Source organism: Sodiomyces alcalophilus, assembly GCF_042370955.1.
Source record: "Sodiomyces alcalophilus JCM 7366 unplaced genomic scaffold ACRALscaffold_5, whole genome shotgun sequence".
Taxonomy (NCBI): domain Eukaryota; kingdom Fungi; phylum Ascomycota; class Sordariomycetes; order Glomerellales; family Plectosphaerellaceae; genus Sodiomyces; species Sodiomyces alcalophilus.
This window is the reverse complement of record NW_027263536.1, coordinates 1,393,414-1,413,556: the sequence shown is the minus strand read 5'-3', so window position 1 is coordinate 1,413,556 and position 20,143 is coordinate 1,393,414. Positions and strand designations below refer to the sequence as shown.

Below are 20,143 nucleotides of genomic sequence, written 5' to 3'. Positions count from 1 at the left end.
GTTCTTGCGATATCATGGCTCCGTTCTCTATTCAGGTCGTTTTCCCCCACGGGAGTCAACGAACATATCTGTGCACAGTAGGACAAGGACGTCTTCTTGTTAATCTCTCCCCTCCGTCCACACCCTTTCCTCTTCTTTCCACTCTTTCCCCCGCCTCTTCCCCCCGCCCGCTTGTTCCATTCTCTAGTCAACTGCTAGTGTTTGACGATCTCGTCCGACAATCCAAAACACCCCCAGCAGGGATCGTCATCACACCTTTCGCTTTTTGCGGAGAATGTTCAAATTCGTCCATCGTTCTAGATCAACCAAGGGCAGGGCTACGTACGGCCAAGGGTCCCTGGTTTTGCACGATGAGTCCCTGATGCCCAGTTGTCCAACAGCGGAGCGGCGGGCTGGGGTATTCAGTCAAAATGAAGGGGTGGCCTCGCACTCGGCGTCTGTTGCTCACGACCACGCCGGTTTTTCTTTCGACATCCACCTCCAACATCCCTCGCCTGTGACCTCCCATCCGTGGGCACCGGAAATGCCAGAACGACCAGTCACAAGCTCTGGACCTGGCCTCAACGAATCATCATTAACAGTTGGCACAGAGAACGGCGAAAAGCGACAGTCCAAGGACGACTTATACATTCTCAACCGGCCTGCCACACGGGGCTTCAAGCCATATCATATTCCCATCCGAGGCAGACCGCCATCGCCTCGGGACGACGCCTGGGAAGGGTCACCAACACGGCAGACGACCTCCCTCGGATCAAGGACGACCGAATCCCGGGATACCCAGAACGACATTATCACCATCGGCATGGCGTTAGGGAGTCCTGCACATCCGCCGCCGGGTGTATATGATAACTGGCAACTACCGGCCATCGGGATGGCGGTAACGTCGGCGCCGATGGAACCTTCACCGGGACCGGCAGCACCTACGTCACAGAGACAAAAGTCCGTCAGATGGAAACTTTTTGGAAGGTCCAAGAGTAGGAATCAGAAGCCTGACCCGAGAGTTGCTCCGATGCCTGCTCCTGGGCCGACAACGCCGATACCAGTCCCAACACACAATCATGCAAGTGTCTTGGATAGAAGCGGGACAGGCCGCGGGCAGCCCAAGCATAAGCCCCTGATTATCCGCTCTCAAACCGAACCTCTTCCATATACTCTTGAGGACCCGGATCAAGGGTTCGAGAGGGTAAACCGGAGACCGTTAGATCAGACATTGCGCGTAGAAGACCGAAACGGCCAGCCAGACTTACCAGGCATTTACTCCGACCCGACGAGGAGTCCCCTGCTGAATGTTGAGATACCGAGCATCACCATGGAGCGGTATAGTGTCATGTTCGGCAACGTGCTACAGAACCAATCGTCTTCATCGACTCTACTCGCTCGGCGCCAGGCCACGGTGGAGAAGCTGAAGTCCACGACCAGCAACCGGGTGCCTCTGCAGGAGCAAGATGTCGAGGACCACGATGGTCGATTGAGGCCAACAGCACCACCCTCCCACGAGTCGCCTTCTCTCACGTTATTCCCACCGTCGCCGCTTTCTAGCGCATCGGCGTCCCCTCGATCTCCGCGTTATCGGGCGAGCACCCTGCCGGCCGGCCTTCCAGCACACCCCAGACAGACCGCGTACTCTACGCAGCCGACGGCGACGGCGGTAGCAGTAACCAAGGCGAGGCCCGAACCTGGATCCAGTCCAGTCCCACTCCCACGCGAAAGGCTGGAGTCGGCCACGGGAGATGATGACCATCCCGACCTCCACCGAAAGGTTCCGCGGGCATCGCCGCCAAACCAGCGAATTGAGCAGCCTGATACCGCGGTGCACTCGGCCACTGGAGAAGCCAGCCCGGCGTCCCGTAACGAGGAGCGCGTGAGACCCGTTGTTCGGAAACCGACCAGGAAGATATTGACCACGCTGCGGGATGCAACGAAATCCCCGTCAATAGCGGGTCACCACACAGTTCCCGGAACCAGAGCCTCTCCTCGAGGCCGGGCAGTTTCGTCGCCCACGCCCGCGGTCCTCGAACACGCCAAGAAATCCTCGCAAGAGCGCTTCGATGACGAGATGACTTTGAATACCGCCGTGGAAATCTCCATTGCGCGTCAGATTAGCATTTCGCAACAACAGCGGCACATGCTCCGGACCGGGATCGCCGGCAGGCCAAGGAAACTGACCAAAGAACACAGCGGTCTGAATAGTCTACCGGAAGGGTTTCGAGACAGGGTGGGACCGGGGACTCCTACGGTAAAGCAAGCTCCGGCTGTGACGAACGTCGCCGACAACGGGAGGTTGGCGACTACCAAGACGGCAATGCCGACCGTCGTCACACCTCCCGAACCCCAGGATGATTCGCCTCTGGCAGAGCACCGGAAGAGCGAATGGGTGGTTGTGGAAGGCAGCCTCCCATAAGAACGCCACCCCTCGTTCGAGGTCGGTGAAGCGAATTGCTGGGCCACTCGCTACCCTCTTTGTATCCACTTCGTACTCTCCCTGGGACACCTCGATTCCTCCGAGATTCTAGAGGGGTCTCCTTTCATGTTTACTTTGTTCTCTTTCGTTCTCAACCTCACTGGTGAGGATTTTCCTTTCTTACGCAACCTGGGAACGGACTGCAGATGGGCAGGGGGTTTGCGACTCTCCGACTGTAACAGGGATTTTCTTTGTGACACTACGAATTATGCATGTCTTTATAAGGGATGTTTCGAATTATCACCTGCATTAAGTAACGCGACCTCGAGGGTTATCAACTGGATGGATACCAATAGACAACTGGAAGACTGTTGAGACAAGGCACGTACTGGAAATGGTATCAGGTTTCTGAGGCTGGTATGCTTTCACGGGTCCTACGTTCAACGATGATATATATGTATAGACCAACCGTCTGGCCCCGATATTTGCCAAGTAGCTGGCAGGGAGAGATTCGCTGTTATCACGTCCATGTCCGCAGATTCACTCTGAAAATCGTACTAAGCCATGGTGTCCTCCCAAACGAGATGCCGCTGTCCCATTACAGGCTACGTTGAAAAGAGAGCGAACGGAAGTGAAATAGTAGAAATGAGTGGCCTTCCCAAGAAATCGACCCCCGAGACTACAGGAAAGATATACCGACGCCAGAAAACAGAAACTTCGAATCGTGTATCTAAATTGCCTTTGGGACTTCCTCGGGCCGAACCGCATATTTCCTGCCGAGTGTTTCTCCCCTCTCCTTTCCCTTACATGAGCACACAACAAGAGTTCTGCTTCTTTGCTTGTTCTGGAGGCATTTGGGGTCAGAGTCCGGTTGCGGAACGAATAGCACGGGCGGGAAAGGCACGTACGGTAGAACATCTTGCTTTGCGAGCTCAAGCCGTCGCTCTTGGCTACAAGGTCATCGATCTTCTCGCCGCGTTGCAACACGCTCTCGATGGTCTTGTGCAGCACAATCTTGGTCTCGTCGAGCTCCTTCTGAATCTTGAGAATGCTGTCGGCCTGCTGCGGGTCCTGGTACTTGGTGATGTACTCCTTGAGTTCGGGAAACGCGAGGGTCGGTTCGCCAGTCGCCCAGCTGGAACGGGGATGTTTCGAGAGAAATTCGTCGACTCTGTGAGCCGAGAAGCCAATGAAGAAAATCAGCGGTCAGCGGGATATTGCGCTTCACATGGGTGGGGTGGAGCGGCTTCAAAGGTGGCGATTAGAGCAAACATACACCTTGGAAAGCAGCTGATGGGCTACTAGGCTGGGATATTGATGGTCGGAGATGATTCTTCGGAGCGCACCGAGCATTGTGTCAGCATCCACGGTACTGTCATGGGGTTATCAAGGCCAGGGGCCAGCGGACTTGGGTGGGCGCGGCCGCACCACGACTCAACCAAAGACAGCCTTACATTCCACAAACGCCCTCGCTCCTCGCCATCGCATGGAAGGTGTAGTCTTGCTCTTCGACATCTTGCCTCTGGCCCGGCCTCGTTCGTTCGGCGACCGTCTTAGAGAACAGGGTCATGAACTCTGCATAGCTGGTGGCGGCGGAGGGAAAAAAGCGTTAACGACAACAACAAGTCGATGCGAACGACGGTCCCGCGGCGGACCTACTTGGCTTTTGTGAAACGCGAATAGGCAGACAGCTCCTTTTCGCTAACCAGTTCCACGGCCGGCTTTGTGTCGTTCCGAATGATCTGTAGTGACGGGCGGCGGTCAGTGGTGGAAGACTCCGGGATGCCTCTTCTGTCGGAAACCAGTTGGAGCTTAGCTAGGATTCGGGGCCCCTTACGCCGATGTAATGAAGCTTCATAATCTGTGGGAAAGGATGCCAGTTAGCTAAATACATCCTGGCATTCGCATGGCCCACCTGAACATGAGGTGGCCAGCTTGCACTCGGCGGTTTTGGCGGAGTGGCGGTCTGAGGGAGACTGGAAAAGGGGGAGAAGGTGATCCTTACGGCGGTAGCAAGGTCGTTTAATAAAGTCGTCTATCCTGGCACGGAAAGATCTGTAGGTCTAGACGATAAAGAGATGTTTGACAGAGGCTGGCTGGATGTCGTAAAGACGCTCAATGTTGATAGGGGCGACCGAGGGGTTGCGGAGGCTTTATTAGTACCTAGAGGTCGGTGACGTTCTACAAGTACCCCTGTACCTACGACCCAGCATCACATGAAGCTCAAAAAGCCTACCCCACTACCTTTGATGTCCCGTTAGTAGAATGTGATTCCCAGTGCGGCTTCCCAGTGGGGCCCTTGTATAGTAATATTCAACAGTGGGGCGGACCTTTACCGGATGACTCGTCGTTATTCAGTCAGTCTCCCGTATCACAGATGTATCCACATACTTCGTAACGTCCAGCGCCTGGATGTTAGAAATGCTTTGTCGTGAGCCTCGATCTTTGTTACGCAAAACAGAGAACGCCTTGCAGGGATAAGTAGGGACGTCTTTGTACTATTCCTTGCCCAAACTCATATAAATCATCTGCCTACGTCCGTCCCCTAAGAGCGTATCCTACCACACTATACTTGTAGAAGGTCCTGGGCCTCGTCACATTCCCCCCGCCCCTTCGGTTCGCTCTAAGCACAAACACAGCATATCGAGTGTCCAAGTTCGACTTCACTATGACTCCCAATGGATTGGACGAAGCAGAGGCCCAATGGCGTGCTCAGTTCGAAGCCATGAAATCAGCCTTAGCTGGTCTGAAGTTACCCACTTCTGATCCGTCATCCCTAGACTTTGATGACGAGAATGAGGGCTACTCGTCCGGCACTACTGCCCAGGACGTTTGGGACTTCATCTCAGATGACGACGAGGATGATTATAGTAGCGACTACCTAGACGCTCCGGATGTCGCTCCCGATGGAGGCGCGCCCTATGGCAAGGAATGGTTTACGAGCAAATGCGCGGCCCTCGCCACCAAGAATGGCCTCTCGAGCGACTCGTTGCAGAATCAGATTCTTGGAATTTTGACCGCAGAACAAGGAGAGGACGAACTCCAGTCTCAGCTCACGGACCTTGTCGGCCTGGATGACCTCGACTTCATCATCGAACTCCTGGGACACCGATCCGAGATCGTCACAGCGGCCACTTCTCAGCACACCCCTGCAGGCAGGCGACTGCTAACCAAAGCAGAAAGAGAGGAGGCTCTGCGGATCCAGGACTACGAACACAAGAACGCCGCTCTTGCGCCTAGTTTCTCACGAGAACCCGTTTACCCTCATGTGTTCAAGGCGCACGATGCAGGCAATAGCCTGAGCCATTCTGGTCGTAAGTATGCGCTGCCACAAGGTAGCGAGAGGAATGTATTCGACAAGTACGAAGAGTATTCCATCCCGGCTAAGAAGAAGACTCCCCTTGCGCCGGGTCAGAAGCTCGTCAGAATAGCCGACATGGATGGCCTGTGTCGGAACACTTTCAAGGGTTACAAGACTCTCAACCGCATGCAGAGCTTGGTCCATCCCGTGGCCTACAAGACCAACGAGAACATGCTTATCTGCGCTCCCACTGGTGCTGTAAGTACATTACCAGGGCCGGCACACGGACGGGATGAAACGAGAAAGTAGCGTGGTCTCGATTCGTTTGCTGATGATTGCCGACACCTAGGGTAAAACGGACGCCGCCATGCTCACCATTCTGCAGACCATTGGACAGTACTGTACCCCGAATCCCATAGATGACACGGCTACCACCGAGTTCGCCGTGAACACGGCCGACTTCAAAATTGTCTATGTTGCCCCCATGAAAGCCCTGGCAGCCGAAGTCACTGAGAAGCTCGGGAAGCGTTTGGCCTGGCTGGGGATCAAGTGCCGCGAGTACACTGGAGATATGCACCTGACCAAGTCGGAGATTGTACAGACCCAAATCATCGTAACGACCCCCGAGAAGTGGGACGTCATCACGCGCAAGGGTACCGGCGATACCGAGCTGGTGCAGAAGGTCCGGCTCCTGATCATCGACGAGGTGCACATGCTCCACGACCAGCGAGGTGCCGTCCTCGAGTCTCTTGTCGCGAGAACCGAGCGCCAAGTGGAGAGCACCCAATCCCTCATCCGCATCGTCGGGCTCAGTGCGACGCTGCCAAACTACATCGACGTGGCCGACTTTTTGAAGGTGAACCGCTACGCGGGTCTGTTCTACTTCGATGCGTCTTTTCGGCCCGTTCCCCTGGAACAGCACTTTATTGGAGTCAAGGGGAAGGCCGGCTCGAAACAGTCCAAGGACAACCTGGACACCGTCTCGTTTGAGAAGGTAAAAGATATGCTTCAGCAGGGCCATCAGGTCATGGTATTCGTGCATTCGCGACGTGACACTCTCCTTACGGCCAAGATGCTTCACCAAAAGGCGACGGATGACCTTTGCACGGACCTCTTCGACCCGTCTGGACATCCTAATTACGACAATGCCATTCGAGATATGAAGTCGTCCAGGGCGAAGGACCTGCGCGAGCTGATCCCCAAGGGTCTGGGTGTCCACCACGCGGGTATGGCGCGATCCGACAGGAATCTCATCGAGCGTCTTTTCGGAGAAGGCGTTATCAAAGTCCTCTGCTGTACGGCGACCCTTGCCTGGGGCGTTAACTTGCCGGCCGCTGCCGTCGTTATCAAGGGCACGCAAGTGTACAGTGCACAGGACGGCAAGTTTGTCGATCTCGGCATTCTGGACGTGCTCCAGATCTTCGGTCGTGCCGGCCGGCCGCAGTTCGAGGATGTCGGCATCGGTATGATCTGTACCACTCATGACAAGCTTCACCACTACCTCACCGCCGTCACGGAACAGCAGCCCATCGAGTCCAAGTTCTCGTCCAAGCTGGTCGACAACTTGAATGCGGAGATTGCACTGGGCACTGTCACGTCGATACCCGAGGCCGTGCAGTGGATTGGGTATTCGTATCTGTTTGTCAGGATGCAGCGAAGTCCTATGACGTACGGAATCGAATGGGCCGAGATTCGGGATGACCCGACTCTGGTCCAGAGGAGACGGCAGCTCGCCATCCAGGCTGCGAGGACGTTGCAGCAGTGCCAGATGATAATCTTCAACGAGGTAACGGAAGAGTTACGCAGCAAGGATATCGGCCGTATCGCCAGCCAGTACTACATCCTCCACACCAGCATCCAAGTCTTCAACACCATGATGCAGCCTCAGGCGACCGAGGCAGACATTTTCAAGATGATGAGCATGAGCGGAGAGTTTGACAACGTGCAATCCAGAGACAACGAGAGCAAGGAGTTGACTCACCTCAGAGATAACGCCCCTTGCGCCGTGGACGGCGGCATCGACACTCCTCAGACGAAAACGAACATCTTGCTGCAGGCCTACATCTCGAGGGCACAGCCCGAGGACTTTGCTCTTGGCAATGACCTAAATTACGTGGCCCAGCAGTCTGGTAGGATTTGCAGGGCGCTCTTCATGATCGCGCTGAACAGGAGATGGGGACATCAATGCCTTGTTCTCCTGACTCTGGCCAAGTCTATCGAGAAGCGCATCTGGCCGTTTCAGCACCCGCTACATCAATTCAACTTGCCCAAGTCCGTACTCAACCATCTAGACGCTAAGGAATCTCTGTCCGTCGAGGCCATGCGGGACATGGAACCGGCGGAGATTGGTGGGCTAGTGCACAACCATGGGGCAGGCAAAAACATCGCAAGAATGCTCAACAACTTCCCAACCGTCAGCGTCGAGGCCGAGATAGCTCCCCTGAACCGTGACGTGTTGCGGATAAAGCTCTACATCACCCCGGATTTCCGCTGGAACGACCAAATCCACGGCACATCCGAGTCGTACTACATCTGGGTAGAGAACTCCGAGACGTCTGAAATTTACCATCACGACTTCTTTATTCTTAACAGGAGGAAGCTTAACGATGACCACGAACTCAACTTCACCATTCCCTTGTCGGACCCTCTGCCTACGCAAATCTACGTGCGTGCCGTGTCGGACAGATGGCTCGGTGCGGAGACGGTAACGCCCGTCTCGTTTCAGCACCTCATCCGACCAGATACCGAAAGCTTCTGGACAGACCTGTTGGACCTGCAGCCTCTGCCCATCACGGCCCTCAAGAACCCTGGGTTGGAGGAGATCTATGGCCAGCGGTTCCAATTCTTCAACCCGATGCAGACGCAGATTTTCCACACCCTCTATCATACGCCGGCCAACGTACTCCTGGGGTCACCGACGGGCAGTGGAAAGACGGTCGCTGCCGAGCTGGCCATGTGGTGGGCTTTTCGAGAACGTCCCGGCTCCAAGGTCGTATATATTGCTCCCATGAAGGCTCTTGTGCGCGAGCGTGTCAAGGATTGGGGTGCTCGACTGGCCAAACCGCTCGGGCTGAAGCTGGTCGAGTTGACCGGTGAGTGGTGTAGAACCTCGTCAAGGAAAACGTATCAGAATCAACTAACTCGGACGCAGGTGACAATACCCCCGATACCCGGACCATCAAGGACGCAGACGTGATCATCACAACCCCGGAGAAGTGGGATGGAATCTCACGAAGTTGGCAAACCCGTGGCTATGTGCGTCAAGTCAGCCTCGTCATCATTGACGAGATCCATCTCCTTGCTGGCGACCGAGGCCCTATCTTGGAAATTATCGTCTCTCGTTAGTAACCCTGCCACGCCCCTTTATTTTGTGTGTTTTGTCTCTGCTTTGCCTGTTTCTGACATGTGTCTCTAGGAATGAATTATATTGCCACGTCCACCAACAACACGGTCCGTCTCCTGGGCATGTCTACGGCCTGTGCCAACGCTTCGGATCTAGGCAACTGGCTCGGTGTGAAGCAGGGCGGGCTCTTCAATTTCCGCCACTCTGTTCGACCGGTTCCTCTTGAGATTTACATTGACGGCTTCCCCGAAGTCAGGGGCTTCTGCCCGCTGATGCAGTCCATGAATCGGCCGACTTTCCTCGCCGTCAAATCTCACAGCCCTGACAAACCTGTTATTGTATTTGTGCCTTCTCGTAGGCAGACCCGGCTTACCGCAAAGGACCTCATTAATCTATGCGGGATGGAGGACAACCCTCGCCGGTTTCTCCACATGGACGAAGACGACCTTCAGCTCAACCTGGCTCGAGTCAAGGATGACGCCTTGAAAGAGGCCATCAGCTTTGGTATCGGACTCCATCACGCCGGCCTGGTTGAATCCGACCGCCAGTTGGCCGAGGAGCTGTTCCTCAACAACAAGATCCAGATTCTCATTGCCACCAGTACCCTCGCCTGGGGTGTTAACTTGCCGGCACACCTGGTCGTTGTCAAGGGGACACAGTTTTACGATGCCAAGATCGAGGGCTACAGAGACATGGACCTGACCGACGTGCTGCAGATGATGGGCCGCGCGGGCCGGCCACAGTTCGACAACTCGGGCGTGGCCCGCATCTTCACTCAGGACGCGAAGAAGGATTTTTACAAACACTTCTTGCATAAGGGCTTCCCCGTCGAATCGTCGCTCCACACGGTGCTGGACAACCATTTGGGCGCCGAAGTGTCGGCCGAGACCATCGTCACCAAACAGGATGCTCTGGACTATTTGACGTGGACCTTCTTCTTCCGCCGGCTGCACAAGAACCCGTCCTACTACGGCCTGGAAATCTCGGCCGAGGACCACAACAGTGTGAACGCGCAGCGCCTCGCCAACGAGTTCATGGTCGACATGGTGGACAAGTCGCTGGCGGAGCTGGCCAAGTCGAAGTGTGTCGAGGTCTTCCCCAATGGCGATGTCGATCCGACGCCGCTGGGTAAGATCATGTCTTACTACTACCTCTCGCACAAGACGATACGGCACCTCGCCCGCCGTGCCGCGCCTCGGGCGTCCTTCTTCGACGTACTCTCTTGGATGTCCCAGGCGGCCGAATACGACGAACTGCCCGTCCGCCACAACGAGGACCTGATCAATGCTGAGCTTTCCCGCAATCTGCCATTGCCGGCTACCAGCTTCGGTCTCCCCATGTGGGATCCTCACGTCAAGGCCTTCCTCCTGCTACAATCGCACTTCTCCCGCGTCGGCCTTCCCATAACCGACTACATAGGCGACCAGACGTCCGTGTTGGACCAGGCCATCCGTATCATTCAGGCGTCGATCGATGTTCTCGCCGAACTAGGCTACTTGTCCTCTTGTTTGCAGATGGTGACGCTCCTTCAGTGCGTCAAATCGGCTCGCTGGCCCACCGATCCCCCTTCGTCCATCCTTCCCGGAGTCGACTTGGACAGCAACGCCTCGGACGGGGATGGTGAGAAGAAGACGACAATCTCACTCGCGACCATCAGCGCCACGCCGAACGACAAGCTCCCACAGCTCGCTTCTCGCCTGGGTGTCCCACGAGCCAGGAGCCCAGCGTTCTCCAAGGCCGTAGCGACTCTTCCCAATGTGGCAGTTTCCGTCCCCGACGGTTCGGTCACTGCGCAGGGTCTCACCGTCGAGTTGCGTCGCCTCAACCGCCTGACCGAGCGCGACGCCCGCATATTTGCCCCTCGTTTCCCCAAGCCGCAGACGGAAGGCTGGTTTGTCATCGTTGGCGATGCTTCCAACGACGAGGTGCTGGCCATCAAACGTGTCGGCTGGGCTTCTGAAGTCTATCGGGGAAAGAATGAGCATGGTAGACGGGGCAAGGCGGCCGTAGGACGAGGCGGGGCGAGAGCAGAAGGAGGAAGGGGAGATGGCAGTCTCCAGGTAGGCGCCAGGCCTACAGCGAGAGCGAACATCAAACTCCCTGAGAGTGCCCAGGGGCGTAAGCTAGATGTCTTGGTTGTCAGCGACGCGTACATCGGGCTTGAGCACCGTGTCCGAGGGTTAGACATTCCCGTGCCGCCGACCGTGGACGACGATGTGGACAAGGGGAAGGGCAAAAGAAAAGGCAAAGCTGTTCTGGACGGCGGCGCGGAGGGATCGGGTTCAGTTTGAAGCTGTTCCGTTCGCTTCAAACTTGACTTTCAACAGTGGCCTTACGATATAACATGTATCGTATGTAGGTGTAGGTCTGTGGCGACATGAAAACAGATGCGCCTTCGCGTAACGCGTGTGATACTCATACCATATATTGATTTCTCTTCTGTTTCCTCCCTCCAGAAGAGAGATGATCCCAATCCTCAGCTTGGCCAACTGGGTCCTAACGCTGGTATTTAGGAATTCCGTGTGAGGATAAAACTCATCGCACACACGAGTTGTAACGTTGCGTGTGAAATGTACGTTGTGTTCAGTCTACCAATGTAAACGCCGTCAATTCCCCGTGAATCAGTCGCCAGGCTGATGAAGTCCCATCCAGAATACCGCAACAGCAATCGCTAATAATGAAATCGATATTTGTCAGAACCAAAGCACGCCCCCATGTCCCAGGAAAAACAAAACAAGACAAAAGAAAAATAAAAAATAAAAATGTCAGGGATGAAACGTATCAAGGCAGGCCTCGTCCGTCGTCTCCTCTCCTCTCGCCGAAGAGATGAGCCGCTTCCATACAATAACCTCCGGTCCCGCTTCTCATCAACTTTTCGCTGCCGTAGCATATAACTGCTGCGTCCACGATACCGCTCAAGATGTTTTCCATGGCGCCCATGACAGAAAATCCGATGAAGCTTGCTATTATTCCCACGACGTAAGCGTACGCCGAGCCCCGAAGGCCCATCCCGTCCGACGCCGCGATCCGCAGCTGCTTCGCTGTCATGACCCAGCCTGCAAAACCCAAAGCCGTGGCCATGATGAATCGTGTGGCGTAGAGGAGCATCTTCGATAATCGGTATGGTAGCGTGGGCGACCTCGAACCCCTCAGGGACGACAGGAAAACGTGTGGTGTCAAGGTCGTCGTGGGTCGCCCGGGGGAGAGAAATTCTAGTCGGCTGAGGCCGCGAGCGGACGTCTGAAGGTTCTGGGAGTGTATCGCGCCGTAGGTTATAGTGAGCGGGTTGGTAAGCGCGGAGATGGGCGTCGGTATGATGCGCGAGCTGATGGCCTCGAGTATGTTGGCGATGCTCCTCGGTAACACGAGGAGTGGCGTCCGGACTAGGAGGGCGAGGAACGTCTGCTGGCAGATGCTACCGAAAACGGTCGTCACCGCATGGCCGAAGGCGGCCGACACGATCTCGTTGGATGAAGGGGCGGGTGCCGCCATGCGGTGAAAATACCACTGAGACACTGTGGCCGCCGTGGTCGCTCGCTGCACCGAGTTGATGACACCCACGGACCACATGTACATGAGGACGAACCAGACGCCGAGCCACCAGCTGGAGACGCTGATCACGAACCTCGCCATGGACTTGGAGAAGTACCCGCCCAGGAAGATCCTCGTGAACATGCCCATCCACATCCAGGTCCAGACGACAATGAGGACTAGGCAGCCAAAGCCAAGGAGCACCAAAGCTGAGTTGGCAGCTAGGATACGGCTGGAGAACTCGAGAATCTCGACGGCCTGGCGGATGCTGTGACGTGCTCGGACGACGAGGAAGACCCAGATGACACAAGCCGCTGCAGGGACGAGGGATGCCCATCGCAACGCCCGATCCTGAAGACTCGCCCCTTTGGTCGCCCCCTTGAAACTCGAGACGAGGGCGTAGATGGAGAAGCTCGCCATGACCACCGGCACAGCGATGACGATCAATCCGGTCAATGGCCGGGCGAAGGATCGCAGGGCGGCAAGCCATAGAAGCGCCACCATGACGGATACGACAGTGTCGACAGCAAGCATGTGGAAAGAGGCCCGCAGGGTTGTGTAAATGGTATCTCCCATTCCTTTCCTTGCGGTAGTATGCAGCCAAACCAAAACAAAGGTCGATAGTAGAGCCGCAAGGAGGATGAGGAAGAGCCAGGCGAAGAAAGGGTCGTACTTGAATATCTCCCCTTGGGCAAGCGGCACCGTAGCCGGGAGAGTATCGTCGTCGGAGCTGCCACGCCGTGCCTCGTCGTATTCTGATCCTTGAGGGGAGTCCCGCCGTAGGAGAAAACTGTCGCGGTCCGTCCCACCCGTGAACTTCTGGAATGCCGGGGGACTGTCGTCGTGGACATCGGCATCGCCTGTCAAGGACGCCGGTGGATCGTCGTACTCGATGTGGGAGTCCAGCCCCACGTCCACCATCTTAGGGTCTCCCCCGAAACCATGGGGGATAGCTCGGTCTCCCGAGTCGTGGGGCTCCTCCTCAGCCTCCTCATCGATCGTACCGTGCCCCTTTCCACGTCCGCCAGTGCTTTTGGTGCCGTTCCAACTGCTGCGGATGCCTCTGCGCGGGGCGCCACTCTGGCTGTATCTCTGACCTTGGTGGCTAGCATCCTCGCTCTGGTCTAGGGAACCGCGGCTCCCGTCCGGGTCCGTCTCGGAACTTTCGGCAAGCTTACTGGCAGCGGCCACACGGCGAGACCTCTGCAGGGCGAACAAGTCGGCAGCCTCACGGTCCCGTTCCTCCTCGTCGTCGTCCTCTCCGTACTCGTTGAGAGCGCTGTGGAATAATGGGGCGTCTTCACGGGCCGCTGACAAACGAGAGGCGAAACCCAGATGGCCAAACCTAGAGCCTCCTGTTTGATACGTCTGATACGGGTTGCCAGCGTAAGCCCGGGATAGGAAAGATCGGGCAGGATTTCGCGAAGGGCGTGATGCTCGGTCGGATGTTGGTCGAGACGGACTATCGACATTATCGGGTTGGTCCAAGTTGGAGATTCTGCTCTGCGATTGCGCGAGAAACCTCGACGCATCTGTCAAAAAATGAAGAGTCAGGGACGTCAATTAACCATACGAAATTGAGAGAGAGGGTGGCGGGAGGGGGAAGAGCGGGAGACCCCAAGCGTACATTCCGAGAACATCTTGCACCAGGTTCCTGAGGCAACCTCCCCTCAGGGCTGTCGTACCAAACACTGGAGACGATCAGCGGATTCAGACAGCCCGTCGTAGAAACCGATGAAGGTGTGAGGCGTTAGTATGGAAGGAGCGGATGCTTGGTGACTGGCTACGTGGACAAACAGAGCGAGTAGCAGAAACGGGAGGATGTGCTTGTAAGTCCAAGGCGCGACGGGATATCGATGGACCCAAGGAATATTAACAATATTGGAAGATTGGAGGAGGTAACATGAAACAAAAAGCAGTTCCGTTCCAGTGACTAAAGATGTTTGTCCAGGTTCTATGGGGAGAGTATAACGAGGTGAACAGGTGAGGGAACGAAGAGGAGAGACCCAGTGAAGTGACGGGGGAATCGAGAGCGAGTCGGTGACAGCACTAACAGGTGACTTGATGACTTGTGTCTCTGATGACTGATGATGGGGAACTGGGTTCAGAGTAGACCCTAGGCAGCCTTGTGGCTGGTTACAGGCTATAGCGCCCAAGCCGCTACCTCTTCTGCGCTCCACTATAGGTACTGTAGCACCTGGCTTGGGAGGGTCCTCGGGCGGGGAAGCTTATCGCACAGGTACGAAGTACTACCTGCCTCGCCTTAGGTAAGGTACGTACGTTGTAGCGTACAACGTATACGACGTAGGACTAAGTTTGTATTCGCGATGTATCATACAGTACGTACGTTCGACAGCACTTTACCATTCGATCAGCTTTTGCCTTTTCTCTTTTATTTCTTGAATAAGATAATAATAATACTAATAAGAATGAAAATGGCAGTACCATTCTCGCTGCTCTACCTATTTCGGCGTGTGGTCTGCCAAAGCAACACAAGCAGCATGACAAGGACGGAATAGGAATAAGTACCTACCTTAAGTACATAGGTACGTACCCATAGCAACTTGGAGTAGGTACGGAGTGCATAATTCGCACATCATGACCCTCAGTAACAGGTCGCGTGCGGCATCCTTGTATCTGCTCGATTCGCTATCAGACCCCCATTTCTTGCGTCACTGATAAGAGACCCCGGTCACCAAGCCCGTCACCGGAGACTCGGGATTTCCTAATATCCTTGTCCACCAACCAAAGACATTCCCTGGTCCCCGTCCTTCACCTTGACTATCGACCCGTCACGAGGAGCTCTGCAGCCTCACGCGGTGAAACAGCATCTGAACTGTCTGGCCTTTTTTCCTCGCGTTTCTAATTCTTGCCTTGGGTATCCGTTGCTTGATCTTCGAATCTTGAATTCTCTAGCTGAGCTGGGACACATTCCCCAACGCAGTAGCTTGGGTGTCCACGACCCCGAGCCAAGAGTTCTGGGAGTCGACTACTCCAGCTCCCACGGGTAGCGTTCGAAAATCACCGCTTGCAAAGAGCTCTGGGAAACAATTGAAGCCGTCGTCGAACCGCCCAGTAATTCCAAGTCACGAATAATCGATTTCTTCGCGAAGCAGCCCGACAACCTTTCCCACTCCCTATTCGACCCGGGCCGCGCGCCTCCTGGCCTCCAAAGCAAACCCGCTCACCTACCTGCCTTGCTCTCCCTCGAATTATCTCCCGAATAACCGGCCATGTCCTCCCCACCCTGGGATTATATCGCGAAGCTCGTCTGCATCGGCGACTCAGGATGCGGTAAATCAAGTCTCACCATACGCCTCTGCGAAGGCCGTTTCTCCCCACACCACGACGTCACCATCGGCGTCGAGTTTGGCTCCCGGATCGTCCCCGTCGGCCCGCCGCACTCCCAACCACTACCGCCGCCCGCCGGGCCCCTTCCCTCCTCCTCTGCGTCGTCAGGTGATGACGATGTCGGAGCCACCGCCACCACCAACACCAAACAACCCGAAACGACCCCCACAAAACCGAACGGGCTACCCGATCCGCCTCGAGTTCCGGAGCCTACTGGGCCCCCTCCGCGACAAAAACACATGAAGCTCTCGCTCTGGGACACCGCCGGTCAGGAGACGTACAAGTCGGTCACGCGCTCCTACTTCCGCGGCGCCTCGGGCGCCCTCCTCGTCTTCGACCTCACCCGCAAGCAGACCTTCCAGCACGTAACCGACTGGCTCAACGACCTCCGCCAGATCGCCGAACCCGACATCGTCGTCGTCCTCGTAGGAAACAAAGCCGACCTCGCCCAGCCCGACTCGCCCGACGGCGACGGTGGAAACCGCCGCGAAGTCACCCGCGCCGAGGCCGAGGCCTGGGCCCGCCGCAACGGGATCCTCGAGTACGTCGAGACGAGCGCCAAGAGCGGCGACAACGTCGAGAAGGCCTTTACGCGTGTGGCCGAACGCATATACCAGAACATCCAGGCCGGGAAATACGACCTCAACGATCGCCGCTCCGGCGTCAAGGGGCCTGGTGCCGGCGGCAACCGCCAGGTCCGCCTCGGACCCGACCGGGGAAAAGCTTCAGGGGGAGGGTGCTGTTAAGACGAGGCGGCGAGGGGAAAAAAGAAACACGAAAAGAAGGGTAGAGAAAATCGGGTTGAACGCTTAGGTCCATACCTACAGCTGTCTGCACCCACCCACTCGCTCTCAACGGCCCGACAGAGCAAGCCACTACGCTACAAGCGACCAAGAGAAGATACGGAGGAAGTCGGGTCGAACAGGGGAATTAGATACCCTACATCGTCGCCAGAGAAGCAGTCTGTACATCATGAAGCGGCCATGGCACCAAATACCATTGTAATACCTAATGTCTAGCAGCAAGCTGCGTTGGCCCAGATCACCAACGTCGAACAACCAACACGTGAGAACAATGACGTCCACTTATGGGGCATTGTCCAAAACCTCGTTTTGCATTGCCTCGTGTTAAGCTGTTACAGGATGTCCCATATGTCCTACACCCCATACAATAATTGCACAACTCCTCATTTTTCCTCTTTACCGCCGCCGATCCCGTCTGATTCTGAATAATTATGTGTGAGAGGGAGTGGGCGGACCACATCGTGATAGTCCGTCAACGTAAAGCTCTGTCTAAATGGCTTGGCTCGGCCAGGATGATCCGACGAGACCGGAGATCGACTGGAGTTCTACATGGTAGCTGTGGCAACCACCAGTAGACGAATAGGCTCCTTCAGTCTGTGACCCTCCACTTATCAAACCACTTCATGTAGCGGTACTGCTTGTTAGGTCCCGTCATACCGAAGCAGATGGGAATGTAGTAGATGTAGAGGCCAATGACCACGGCGTAGAGAAGTCCGTAAATGACATTCTGGACTACTCGCTTCCGGTTCCGGAGCGACCAATCCGCCAAGAAACCAAAGGTCAGGATGGCGAAGTAGAGCGCGGGATAGTAATGGTGTACGTATGTCACACGCGCCATGACAACGAACGGGAGGTAGTGAAGGAACCAGCCGACAACGGGGTACAGCCCCGAGTAGTGGATCTGGTCCAGCTCTGTCGTGTTCAGATCGCCGAAGCCTCGTTGCCAGCGGAGGAGGTACCACGCAGCAAGCAGCCCGAAGACACCTAGGGCTGCAGTCGAACCCCAGTAGACAAAGGGGTTACCCAGGAGGAAGTACTTGACGACCGAATCATCCCAGCTACACATTCTTAGGCCGACGTCGAGAATGGGCCACTGCCACCACTTTGACGCCAGGTCGTCCTGCTTGTCCGGGTCGGGAACCAGGGCGTTGTTGGATGTCATCATGGCCACGTTCAGGTGGATGAAGTCGTGGATAAACGGCGACTTGTACACATTAGGATCGCTGGGAGGGACTAATGCGGACCAGTTAATACATGTTTCGTGTTGCAAGGAGAAAGGAGGGGAAGGGGAAAGGACTTGCGTTTGTCGTTCCAATGAGCCTCCACATTCCAGTGAGTATAAGTGTCGCGAGGGTTGTTCGTCTTGGTGCAAGTAACTTCGATTTGCTTAAACCCCCATTGCGGGAGATTTGTGTTCCCGGCACGGAGATAGCAGCCCATGACTGGATGTTTGAGACGGAAAGCCGTCGTCAGAGTTCGGACCCTGCTACGGTCCCTGGATGCCGCGTCTCGGACAACCTCGACCTTCCAATGGTCTTTAGCGTCACCCACGGTCAAGTTGCCGTAGCAGGACACCTCCTTATCCGACTTGGTTATCGGGGCAGCAATGTCATGCGAGTGCAAGTTGCGCCCGGTCTGGGCGTGAATCAGACGAATAAGAGAGCCGTCGGCGATGAATCGGGGTTCAGCTTCGGCATCATAAGGCTCGTCATCGCGGTTTGGGTAGAAGAACCAGTCGTTGTTGGAATCCTTGTGGTGATAGCAGGTGACTTGCTGCTGGTGGGAGCCCTCAGGATACGTCTGGACGTGCGAGTGGAGCAGACCGCCACCGTATCCCATATTCTTGATGGTGGCTCGAGATCCATAGGCGATCTCCAGGGGACTGTCTTTGCCTACCAATGTGCCCTTGAGATTGGCCTGGAAGAGAGAGCTCATCTGGGCATCTCCAGGGCCGGTGCTATCGAGGATGGCGAAGTGCAGGGCGAATGAGAGAACGTAGACCAAGAGAGGAACGACGATGAGGCCAACAACCCGGGTGACGACGTGGGCGCCGAAGGTAACGATGGGCATCTTCGTATCGCCAAACTTGCGCCATAGGTCTTCGACAGTGTAGAGGCCCACCAGGGCGGTGACAAACAAACCGACGAGCTTCACGCTGCACACGCATCCAATACTGAGGCCAGTCATGAACAGCCAGAGGAACCACTCGGGTTCGAAGCTGTTGTGGCGCTGGTTATGAAACTTGGACCAGCAAAAGACGGTGGCCACGGTACCGCAGAGAAGCATCGAATCGAGGAGGATAAAGCGGCTAATGGTAGTGTACGAGTTCTCGCAGAGAACCATCAACGTGACCAACCAGACGGCAGGCCGGGACAATTTAAGCTCCCGCGCGGTGAAGTAGGCCATGGGGATGCAGGCGATTCCGAAGCCGGCATTGAACGCACGCATGAAAGTATAGTCGACATCTTCGGGATACTTCTCGCCAGACTTGAATTCGAAGGAGCCATTGTATCCAGCAAGGACACCAGATAGACCGACCAGCATCTTGCCCAGGGGAGGATGGACGTCGAAGTAGTATTCGTGCTTGATGTAGTGGCTACCGAACTTGCCAAAATGAGCCTCATCCCAGGTGACGATGTTGCTGAGACCAATTTTCCACAAGCGGGTGAAGATGGCCACGGCAGTGAAGAGTATCGGGGCAATCACAACCTCCCACGCGTCGAGGACATCGAGGACGGAAGACTTCTAGAGATGGAGAACGCACAGAGTCAGCTCGAACGTCGGAGTGGACACTATAGAAGCCAATGGCCCTTGCGGATATTTCGTGTTCGTCACTACCAACCTTTGCTGGCAACTGCTTCTTGTTATCGACTTCAGTCGGCGCAACCGTCACAGGCACGGCTTGGTTAGCCGCTACGGGCCGCCTCCGAACTCCATCGCCAACATCTGCACCAGAGGCGACAACAGGCCTCTTTGACGCCATTGTCGGTCGCTCAAATGGCGCAATGAGACGACTTGGTATAACGAGTCTCGTGGGTAGACCTCTATCTGTCGGTGTGTGATGGCAGTGCCGGGACGAGAGATGCTAAGGGTCTTGTGGGTATTAAAAAGGGGGGAGGGGGAGGAGCTTGGTATAGCTCTAGGAAGTGAATCGGACTCGTGTAGACGGCAAAAAGAGAACCCCAAAAAAATAAGGATAGAAAGAAAGACAGGAAGAGAAACGAGGACCTTCCAAATAAGTCCAGAAAAGGTCAAGGGAGGGCAATGAAGAGGAACGTCCTACTGAAGGCCACACCAGTTGAAGGGAGGGCTGCGTGGGGAGAGGAAAAAAAGATCCATCGGTAGCTGACAGCAATGATACGAAGCCAACGTGGTCAAGTCGGGTTCAGGTACGGATACTTATTAATGGAAGT

At 55.7% G+C, this 20,143-nt stretch overlaps 6 protein-coding genes across 6 annotated transcripts; 3 read left to right on the top strand and 3 right to left on the bottom strand.

Annotated features, from left to right (window-relative positions):
• Positions 1-274: 274 nt before the first annotated feature.
• On the top strand, positions 275-2,401 carry ACRALDRAFT_1071722 (uncharacterized protein; the record flags this gene model as incomplete). Its single annotated transcript, XM_071017889.1, has 1 exon — positions 275-2,401. The coding sequence occupies one exon, from the start codon at positions 275-277 to the stop codon at positions 2,399-2,401; it is 2,127 nt and encodes a 708-aa protein (XP_070874196.1).
• An 803-nt stretch (positions 2,402-3,204) lies between these two features.
• ACRALDRAFT_2042946 (uncharacterized protein) lies at positions 3,205-4,259 on the bottom strand (the record flags this gene model as incomplete). The annotated part of the gene is made up of 6 exons (XM_071021298.1): positions 3,205-3,245; positions 3,310-3,572; positions 3,678-3,734; positions 3,856-3,984; positions 4,061-4,143; positions 4,239-4,259. The coding sequence occupies 6 exons, from the start codon at positions 4,257-4,259 to the stop codon at positions 3,205-3,207; spliced, it is 594 nt and encodes a 197-aa protein (XP_070874195.1).
• Positions 4,260-5,069: 810 nt separating this feature from the next.
• ACRALDRAFT_2028351 (uncharacterized protein) lies at positions 5,070-11,336 on the top strand (the record flags this gene model as incomplete). Its single annotated transcript, XM_071020525.1, has 4 exons — positions 5,070-5,960; positions 6,088-8,794; positions 8,854-9,042; positions 9,118-11,336. The coding sequence occupies 4 exons, from the start codon at positions 5,070-5,072 to the stop codon at positions 11,334-11,336; spliced, it is 6,006 nt and encodes a 2,001-aa protein (XP_070874194.1).
• A 490-nt stretch (positions 11,337-11,826) lies between these two features.
• Positions 11,827-14,943, bottom strand: ACRALDRAFT_2020477 (uncharacterized protein; the record flags this gene model as incomplete). Its single annotated transcript, XM_071020017.1, has 7 exons — positions 11,827-14,108; positions 14,145-14,230; positions 14,269-14,509; positions 14,558-14,692; positions 14,774-14,803; positions 14,853-14,886; positions 14,920-14,943. 7 exons carry the CDS (start codon positions 14,941-14,943, stop codon positions 11,827-11,829), a joined length of 2,832 nt encoding a protein of 943 aa, XP_070874193.1.
• Positions 14,944-15,809: 866 nt separating this feature from the next.
• Positions 15,810-16,673, top strand: ACRALDRAFT_1035208 (uncharacterized protein; the record flags this gene model as incomplete). Its single annotated transcript, XM_071014989.1, has 2 exons — positions 15,810-15,965; positions 16,137-16,673. The coding sequence occupies 2 exons, from the start codon at positions 15,810-15,812 to the stop codon at positions 16,671-16,673; spliced, it is 693 nt and encodes a 230-aa protein (XP_070874192.1).
• Positions 16,674-17,319: 646 nt separating this feature from the next.
• On the bottom strand, positions 17,320-19,713 carry ACRALDRAFT_1035409 (glycosyltransferase family 39 protein; the record flags this gene model as incomplete). The annotated part of the gene is made up of 3 exons (XM_071014994.1): positions 17,320-17,953; positions 18,028-19,472; positions 19,573-19,713. The coding sequence occupies 3 exons, from the start codon at positions 19,711-19,713 to the stop codon at positions 17,320-17,322; spliced, it is 2,220 nt and encodes a 739-aa protein (XP_070874191.1).
• Between the last annotated feature and the right edge of the window lie 430 nt (positions 19,714-20,143).